At 67.0% G+C, this 9,440-nt stretch overlaps 1 protein-coding gene across 1 annotated transcript; it reads right to left on the reverse strand.

Annotated features, from left to right (window-relative positions):
* Positions 1-221: 221 nt before the first annotated feature.
* On the reverse strand, positions 222-6,465 carry OSGEP (O-sialoglycoprotein endopeptidase). The gene is made up of 11 exons (XM_082339355.1): positions 6,264-6,465; positions 5,475-5,594; positions 5,218-5,393; positions 4,333-4,428; positions 4,169-4,218; positions 3,332-3,410; positions 3,185-3,250; positions 2,404-2,494; positions 1,847-1,922; positions 984-1,082; positions 222-334 (listed from the first exon to the last, which is right to left on the reverse strand). The coding sequence occupies exons 1-11, from the start codon at positions 6,376-6,378 to the stop codon at positions 295-297; spliced, it is 1,008 nt and encodes a 335-aa protein (XP_082195481.1). The 5' UTR covers positions 6,379-6,465; the 3' UTR covers positions 222-294.
* Positions 6,466-9,440: the final 2,975 nt, after the last annotated feature.

Here is a 9,440-nt window from a genome sequence, read left to right on the forward strand (position 1 = left end):
CCAAATTTGCCCAAATTGCCCCCAAATCCACCAAATTCCCTCCCAAATCCCCCAAATTTCCCCAAATCCATTAAATTCCCTCCAACCTCCAAAATTTCTCCTGAATTCACCCCAAAATTTCCCAAATTCCCCCCAAATTTCCCAAATTCCCCTCAAAACCCCCAGATTTCCCCTCCCCCCTCCCCTCCCCCTCCCCCGTACAAAGAGGCGGAGCCCAGAGGTGGGGGAGGGGGCGGGGACTTTACTGGGGGGCGGGGCTGGGGGGCGGGGCCAGCGGGGGGGGGCGGGGCCACCTCAGTCCCGCCAGGTCACCTCCACCTCGTCCGTCCGGTACCTGGGGGGGAGGGGCGAGAGGTCAGAGGTCACGGCCGCCCCATAGATGTGGGTCCCAGCCCCACAGATGTGGGTCCTGCCCCATAGATTTGCATCCCAGCCCCACAGATGTGGGTCCTGCCCCATAGATTTGCATCCCAGCCCCACAGATGTGGGTCCCAGCCCCCTATATGTGGGTCCCAGCCCCACATATACGGGTCCCAGCCCCATATATATGGGTCCAGCCCCACATATACGGGTCCCAGCCCCATAGATGTGAATCCCAGCCCCATACATATAGGTCCAGCCGCATAGATGTGGGTCCCAGCCCCCCAGATGTGGGTCCCACCCCCATAGATGTGGGTCTCGCCCCATGTATATGGGTTCCTGCCCCATAGATGTGGGTCCCGCCCCACATATATGGCTCCTGCCCCCTATAGATGGGTCCCAGCCCCAAAGATGTGGGTCCCAGCCCCATATATATGAGTCCTAGCCCCCATATGTGGGCCCCTGCCCCATAGATGTGGGTCCTGCCCCATAGATTTGCATCCCAGCCTCATAGATGTAGGTCCCAGGCCCCTATATATGGGTCCAGCCCCATGTATATGGGTCCCAGCCCCCCAGATGTGGGTCCCAGCCCCACAGATGTGGGTCCCGGGTGCCCCCCTCACCTCTGGGTGATCCCTGATTGGTCGAGCTCGGTCACCTGCCCCACCCTCAGCATCTGCCAGCCGGCCTGGGCGATCATGGCCCCGTTGTCCACGCAGAACCTGGGGGGAGGGGAGCCCCATAGATGTGGGTCCTGCCCCATAGATGGGGGTCCCGCCCCATAGATGTGGGTCCCGCCCCATATATCTGGGTTCCAGCCCCACAGATGTGGGCCCAGCCTCCTCTATATGGCTCCTGCCCCCTATATCTGGGTCCCAGCCCCATAGCTGTGGGTCCCAGCCCCATAGCTGTGGGCCTCAGCCCCATAGATGTGGGTCCCCACCCCCTATAGCTGGGTCCCAGCCCCATAGATGTGGGTCCGGCCCCCTCTAGATGGGTCCTGCCCCATAGGTAGGGGTCCCGCCCCATATATCTGGGTTCCAGCCCCATAGATGTGGGTCCCAGCCCCACAGATGTGGGACCCCACTCCCTATATCTCGGTCCAGCCCCATATATCTGGGTTCCAGCCCCATAGATGTGGGTCCGGCCCCCTCTAGATGGGTCTCAGCCCCACAGATGTGGGTCCCAGCCCCCTAGATGTGGGTCCAGCCCCCTCTAGATGGGTCCTGCCCCCTAGATGTGGGGTCCAGCCCCCCAGATGTGGGTCCCAGCCCCCTAGATGTGGGTCCAGCCCCCTAGATGTGGGGTCCAGCCCCCCAGATGTGGGTCCCAGCCCCCTAGATGTGGGTCCAGCCCCCCAGATGTGGGTCCCAGCCCCCTAGATGTGGGGTCCAGCCCCCCAGATGTGGGGCCCAGCCCCCTAGATGTGGGGCCCAGCCCCCCAGATGTGGGTCCAGCCCCCCAGATGTGGGGCCCAGCCCCCCACCTCTCATCCGTGGGGCAGAGCTGGGCCCCCCGGGCGCTGCACATGATGCTCAGCATCTCCTGCAGGCGGCGGTTGCCTGGGGGGGGGAGGGGCCAGGGTGGGGGCGGGGCCGGGCGCCTGGGTCCTGCCCCGCCCCATAGATGTGGGCCCCGCCCCCTATAGATGGATTCCTGCCCCATAGATGTGGGTCCCACCCCATATATGTGGGTCCCTGTCCCATAGCTGCGGGTCCCACCCCCTTTATATGGGTCCCCGCCCCCTATATGTGGGTCCCACCCCCTATATATGGGTCCCACCCCCCATATCTGGGTCCCCGCCCCATAGATGTGGGTCCCACCCCCTTTATATGGGTCCCAGCCCCCCATATGTGGGTCCCCGCCCCATAGATGTGGGTCCCGCCCCCTGTATCTGGGTCCCAGCCCCATAGATGTGGGTCCCACCCCCCATAGATGTGGGTCCCAGCCCCATAGATGTGGGTCCCACCCCCCATAGATGTGGGTCCCAGCCCCATAGATGTGGGTCCCGCCCCCCAGCGGCGGGGCCCCGCCCCCACGCACAGGCCACGCCCCCCACCAGCAGCAGGTGGGAGGCCCGGGTGAGGGCCAGCGCCCGCTCCGTCACCTCCGCCAGCATGGAGAAGGCCGTCTCCTGCCCCGCCCCCGCCCCCTCAGGGTCACGTGACCCCGCGGGGGGCACCTGACCCCGGGCGACCCCCTCCCCCCCCCAACCCCCAAATCCCGTTGGTAGCCACCCGGCCCCCCTTAGTAGCCCCCCACCCCCTTAGTAGCCCCCCCACCCCCTTAGTAGCCCCCCAACCCCTTCAGTAGCCCCCCGACCCCTTTAGTAGCCCCCCCCCTTTTGTAGCCCCCCCACCTCTTTAATAGCCCCCCCACCCCCTTTAATAGCCCCCACCCCCGTTAGTAGCCCCCAACACCCTTTCATAGCCCCAAAAGCCCGTTAGCAGCCCCCCACCCCTTTAGTAGCCCCCCCAACCCCATTCGTAGCCCCCACCCCCATTAACAGCCTCCCAAACCCCTTTAGTAGCCCCCCGACCCCGTTAGTAGCCCCCCACCCCTTTAATAGCCCCAAAACCCCATCGGTAGCCCCCCCACCCCTTTAGTAGCCCCCCACCCCTTTAGTAGCCACCCAACCCCTTTAGTAGCCCCCCACCCCTTTAGTAGCCCCCCACCCCTTTAATAGCCCCAAAACCCCATCAGTAGCCCCCCACCCCCTCAGTAGCCCCCCACCCACATTAATAGCCCCTCCCCCCTCAGTAGCCCCCCCCCCCCGTTAGTAGCCACCCCTCCCCCCCCAGTAGCCCCCCCCCCCCGACGCCACCTGCAGGGAGAAGCACAGATCCTCGGCGGTGGCCTCCCCGGTGGCCAGCAGCCCGGGGGCGATGGCCTGCGGGGGGAGGGGCGGGGTGGGGGAGGGGTCGCCCCTCCCCCCCCCCAGTAGCCCCCCCCCGCCCCTCCCCCCCCGTACCTGGAGGTGGGAGAGGAGCCCCGAGAAGGAGAGGTCCAGGCCCTTCACCCCGTAGGGCAGCGCCAGCAGCCGCCGGCCCCTGCGGGCCAGCGAGGGGGGCGGGGGGCTACTGAGGGGGGGGGCTACTAAAGGGGGTGGGGGGCTAGGAACGGGGGGGGGGGCTAGGAATGTGATTGGGGGGCTACTAAAGGGGGTGGGGGCTACTAATGGGGGTGGGGGGCTACTAAAGGGGTCGGGGGGCTACTAAAGGGGTCGGGGGGGCTAGTAATGGGGGTGGGGGGGCTAGGAAGGGGGGGGCTAGGAATGGGGGTGGGGGCTACTAAAGGGGTTATGGGGCTATTAAAGGCGTTGGGGGCTACTAAAGGGGTCGGGGGGGCTAGTAATGGGGGTGGGGGGGCTACTAAAGGGGGAGGGGGTACCAAAGGGGGGGGCTACTGAAGGGGTTTGGGGGCTAGGAACAGGGTGGGGGGCTACTAATGGGGGTGGGGGGCTAGTAATGGGGTTTGGGGCTAGTACCGGGGGTTGTGGGGCTACTAAAGGGGTTTTGGGGCTACTAAAGGGGGTGGGGGCTAGGATCAGGGGTGGGGGGCTAGTAACAGGGGTTGGGGCTAGTAATGGGGCGGGGCTACTAACGGGGGTTGTGGGGCTACTAACGGGGTGGGGGGCTACTAACGGGGTTGGGGGGCTACTAACGGGGCGGGGGGGCTAGGAACAGGGTGGGGGGCCAGCGAGGGGGGGGTGGTGGCCAGCGGGGGGGGGGCGGTGGCCAGCGAGGGGGGGGGGTGGCCAGCGAGGGGGGGGCGGTGGCCAGTGAGGGGGGGGCGGTGGCCAGCTCACCTCCGCGCCAGCTGCTCCACGTTGTGGCCGGGGCTGGGCTCGTTGGGGATCTGCGGGGGGGCGGGGTCAGGGGGCGTGGCCACGGGGGCGTGGCCACCGGGGGCGTGGCCACCAGTGGGGCGTGGCCACCGGGGGGCGTGGCCACGGGGGGGGGGCGTGGCCACCTGGAGGAGGCGGGCGAAGCGGTCGAGGCAGTTGCCCACGGCCAGGTCCAGCGTCTCCCCCAGGATGCGGTAGCGGCGGCGGGCGAAGGCGATCACCTGCGTCGCGACGGGAGGTCACGTCGCGACGGTGGGGGGCAGGGGACGGCGCGGCGGGCGGGCGCGGCGCGTGATATCCCGCGATATCGTGCGATATCAAATAGTGCCGCACGTTATCGTCACGGGTTATCGCGCGCTATCGGATGCTGTCGTGCGCTATCAGGCGCTATCGCGTCTTGTCACATGACCCCCCCGCGTTATCGTGGGCTCACCCGATATTGCCTTATCGAACGTTATCGCGATATCGCGGCTTCTCACGCGATATCGTGTGCTATCAAACGTTATCGCGCACTATCACGTGCTATCACGTGTTATCGCGCACTATCACGGTATCAGGTTATCACGTGCACTCGCGGGGTGTGACGCGATATGGCGTGATATCGCGATATCAGAGGCCGGAACCCCACGTGCTCGCGCGCCCCCCGCGTTGCCCTGCGCTGTCACGTGCGCTCGCGTCCCGTCACGCGTCGGAACCCCGTCCCGTCGCGCCTTGTCCCGCGCTATCGTGACGTATCCCAGGTCGTCAGGCGATATCGCGCGTTATCGCGTGTTATCGCACGCTATCGCACCGCATCCCGCGCTGGAGCCACACCCCCTCGCGCCTCATCCCCCCGATATTGCGACGGATCGCGGGCCATCGCGCGATAGCGCGGGCTATCGCACCGCGTCACGCGTCGGAGCCGCGCGCTCTCGCGCCTCAGCCCGCGATAGCCCGCGATAGCCCGCGATAGGTCGCGATAGGTCGCGCTATCGCGCGCTATCGCGGGCTGTCGCGGCGGGGGCGCCCACCTGGGTGTTGCCGCCGCTGACGTAGAGGACGAGGGGGTCGGGGGCGGGGCCGAGGAGCCGCCCCATCTCGATGTGCCCCACGCAGTGGTTCACCCCCAGCAGGGGGCGCCCCCAGAGCTGCGCCAGCGTCCGCGCCACCGCCGCCACCACCGCCAGCGGCGCCCCCATCCCCGGCCCTGCCGGCGCCGCCGTCAGGCCGCGGGCGGGGCCAAGATGGCGGCGGGGGGGCGGGGCGGGGCGGGGGGAGGGGCGGGTACCTCGGGTGAAGGCGACGGCGTCGAGGTCGCGGGGGCGGAGCCGGGCGTCGGCCAGGGCGGCGGCCACCAGCCCCAGCAGCGCCCCCCGGTGGTGGCGCCCCGTCGGGCCGGGGGCGAAGCCTGGTGACGTCACGGCGGGGGGGGAGGGGCGGTGACGTCATGGGGGGAGGGGGGTCACGGGGGGTGCAGGGGAGCAGTGATGTCACGGGGGGGTGGGCTCCCGGGGGAGTGATGTCATGGGGGGGGGACATCGCTGGGGGGGGGGGGAGTGACGTCACGGGGGGGAAGTGACGTCATGGGGGGGCTCTGGGGGGGAGGGACATCATGGGGGGAGGGGGAAGTGACATCACGGGGGGCTCTGAGGGGAGCAGTGACATCACAGGGGGCGGGCTCCCAGGGAGTGATGTCACAGGGGGGAAGTGATGTCATGGGGGGGCTCCCGGGGGGGGTGACGTCATGGGGGGGTGACATCACTGGGGGGGAGGTGGAGGGGGAAGTGACGTCATGGGGGGGGCTCCGAGGGGGAGTGACATCACGGCGGGGGGCGGGGGGTGACGTCACGGGGGGGCGGGCTCCCCGAGGAAGTGAGGTCATGGGGTGGGGGGGTGGGGCATCACGGCGGCGGCGGTGTGACGTCACGGAGGGGGCGGGGGAGGAGTGACGTCCCGAGGGAGGCTGACGTCACGGGGGGGGAGGCTCGAGGACGGGAGTGACGTCAGCGGGGGGGTTGGTGCGCGCGGGGGGGGGGGGGAGGGGGGGGGAGGGTTGCAGTGACGTCAGGCGCCTCACCGTGCCCGGGCGGCGTGACGTAGGTGGCGCGGCGGTTGCTGAGGATGACGCCATCGCGCACCACCCCCGCCCCCACCTTGTTGGCGGAGCCCTCCAGCCCCAGCACCGTCGGCATGGCGTCACCGTGACGTCAGCGCCGCCTCCCCGCCGCCGCCGCCGCCGCCGCTCCCCGCCGCCACGCGCCGCCGCCGCGCGCCGCCCGATGGCGTCACTTCCGGCGGCCGGTAGTGACGAGCGGCGGCGCCTCGCCCCTCCCTCCCGTGACGCGGCGGCGCTTCCGGTTCCGGCCCCGCCCCCTCCCCTCACACGCGGAGCCGCCCGGGCGCGCGCTGCCGCCGCCGCCGCCGCTGATTGGCCCCGGCCGCGGGGACCGGGAGGCGCCGATTGGGCGGTGCCGAAGGTACCGGAGGGCGCGGATTGGCTGCGGGGGGAGGGGGGGGCGGGCGCTGATTGGCTCCGGTTTGAGGCGCGGCGGCGCTGATTGGCTCCGGTTCGGGGGTCACCGGCGGCCGCCGCGGGGGGGGGGGGGGCGGCACGGCGGGCGCTGATTGGGCGGGCGGCGGGGAGGGCGCTGATTGGCCGATTCAAACCGCGCCGCGCTCTGATTGGCTGCGGGAGGGGGGGGCGGGTGTCTCTAGCGGGGCGCCGCGCTCTGATTGGCTGCGGGCGGCGCGGGGGGGCGGGGCCTGCGGTGATGCCTGTCTCCCTCCCGCAGGGGCGGGGCTTGAGGGCGAGGGGCGGAGCCAAACGCATCAGTGGGCGGAGCCTGAGGACGAAGGGGCGGAGCCGAAGCCCAAGGGGGCGGAGCCAGCAGCCAAGGGGCGGAGCCGGAGCCCGAGGGGGCGGGGCCGGAGCCCGAGGGGCGGGGCCGGGGGCGGGGCCTGCGGCGATGCCGAAGCGCAGCAAGAAGGAGGCGGCCGAGGGCGACGGCGGGGAGGAGGCGGGTGAGTGCGGCCCAGTACGGACCAGTACGGACCAGTACGGACCAGTACGGGTCATGCAGACCAGTAGGGACCAGTATAGGCCACCACAGACCAGTACGGACCAGTACAGACCAGTACAGACCAGTAGAGGTCGTGCAGACCAGTAGGGACCAGTATAGGCCACCACAGACCAGTACGGACCAGTACAGACCAGTACAGACCAGTAGAGGTCGTGCAGACCAGTAGGGACCAGTATAGGCCACCACAGACCAGTACGGACCAGTACAGACCAGTACAGACCAGTAGAGGTCGTGCAGACCAGTAGGGACCAGTATAGACCGCTACAGAGCAATATAGGCTCCTATAGACCAGTACACACCAGTAGGGAACATACAGACCAGTAGAGACCAATATAGACCGTTACAGACCAGTATCGGCCATTATAAACCAGTACAGACCAGTAGAGGCCATGCATACTAATAGGGACCAGTATAAACCATTACAGACCAGTATAGGCTCCTATAGCCCAATACAGGCCAGTACCGATCATACAGACCAGTATAGACCAGTACGGACCAGTAGAGGCTACTACAGACCAGTACGGACCAGTACGGATCTTGCAGACCAGTAGGGACCAGTATAGACCATTACAGACCAGTAAGGACCCATATGGGGCATACAGACTGGTAAGGAGTAACATAGACCAGTACAAACCAGTAGGGAAGATACACACCAGTAGAGACCAGTAGAGACCAATACACACCAATATAGACCAGTAGGGACCAGCACGGACCAGTACAGACCAATATGAGTTATCCAAACCAGTATGAGTCATAGAGACCAGTAGAAACCAGTATAGACCATTTTAGACCAGTATAGGCCGTTACAGACCAGAACAGACCAATAGGAGATGTACAGACCAGTAGCGACCAGTATATACTGTTACAGACCAGTAAGGACCAGTACAGACCAGTATGGATTTTACAGACCAGTAGGGAGCAGCAGAGACCAGTATGGCTCATATAGACCAGCAAGAACCAGTATAGACCCTTATGGACCAGTAGCAATCATACAGACCTTTACAGACCAGTAGGGACCAGCACACACCAGTATCCACCAGTACAGACCAGTATGGATCACCGAGACCAGTAAGAACCAGTACAGGCCATTATGGACCAGTATAGATCAGTGTAGATCATACAGAGCTGTAGCAACCAGTATAGACCACTATGGACCAGTATCCTCTCCCAGTCCCTTCCAATTCCCCCAGCTCCTCTCCCAGTTCCCTTCCAGTCCCTCCCAGTCCCATCCCAGTACCCTCCCCGTCCCTCCCAGTGCCCCCAAATCCCCTCCCAGTGCCTCCCAGTCCCTCCCAGTGACCCCATGTCCCCTCCCAGTGCCACCCAGTGCCTCCCAGTGACCCCATGTCCCCTCCCAATGCCCTCCCAGTCCCTCCCAGTCCCTCCCAGTGCTCCCATGTCCCCTCCCAGTGCCCCCAAATCCCCTCCCAGTCCCTCCCAGTCCCTCCCAGTGACCCCAAATCTCCTCCCAGTGCCTCCCAGTGCCCCCAAATCCCCTCCCAGTGCCCTCCCAGTGCCTCCCAGTCCCTCCCAGTGCCCCCAAATCCCCTCCCAGTGCCTCCCAGTGACCCCGTGTCGCCTCCCAGTGCCACCCAGTGCCTCCCAGTGACCCCATGTCCCCTCCCAGTGCCCTCCCAGTCCCTCCCAGTCCCTCCCAGTGCCCCCAAATCCCCTCCCCGTCCTCCCAGCCCCCCCAGCTCCCCTCCCAGCGCCTCCCAGTGACCCCATGTCGCCTCCCAGTGCCTCCCAGTGACCCCATGTCCCCTCCCAGTCCCTCCCAGTCCCTCCCAGTGCCCCCAAATCCCCTCCCCGTCCCTCCCAGCCCCCCCAGCTCCCCTCCAGTGCCCTCCCAGCGCCTCCCAGTGACCCCATGTCGCCTCCCAGTGCCTCCCAGTGCCACCCAGTGCCTCCCAGTGCCCCCATGTCCCCTCCCAGTGCCTCCCAGCCCCTCCCAGTGCCCCCAAATCCCCTCCCCGTCCCTCCCAGCCCCCCAGCTCCCCTCCCAGTGCCTCCCAGTGACCCCATGTCGCCTCCCAGTGCCTCCCAGTGACCCCATGTCCCCTCCCAGTGCCCTCCCAGTCCCTCCCAGTGCCCCCAAATCCCCTCCCCGTCCCTCCCAGCCCCCCCAGCTCCCCTCCCAGCGCCTCCCAGTGACCCCATGTCGCCTCCCAGTG

The sequence above is a fragment of the Platalea leucorodia genome (genome assembly GCF_965183815.1).
Source record: "Platalea leucorodia genome assembly, contig: HAP1_HAP1_SCAFFOLD_754, whole genome shotgun sequence".
Lineage (NCBI taxonomy): Eukaryota > Metazoa > Chordata > Aves > Pelecaniformes > Threskiornithidae > Platalea > Platalea leucorodia.

Bases quoted from the DNA above. Each gene is read 5' to 3' on its own strand.
- OSGEP (XM_082339355.1), bottom strand. From the start codon at position 6,378: ATGCCGACGGTGCTGGGGCTGGAGGGCTCCGCCAACAAGGTGGGGGCG. The intron at 2,495-3,184 runs GTGGCGTCGGGG...GGGGCGGGGCAG, and splicing joins ATCTGTGCTTCTCCCTGCAG to GAGACGGCCTTCTCCATGCT. The intron at 335-983 runs GTGAGGGGGGCA...CCTCCCCCCCAG, and splicing joins CAATCAGGGATCACCCAGAG to GTACCGGACGGACGAGGTGG.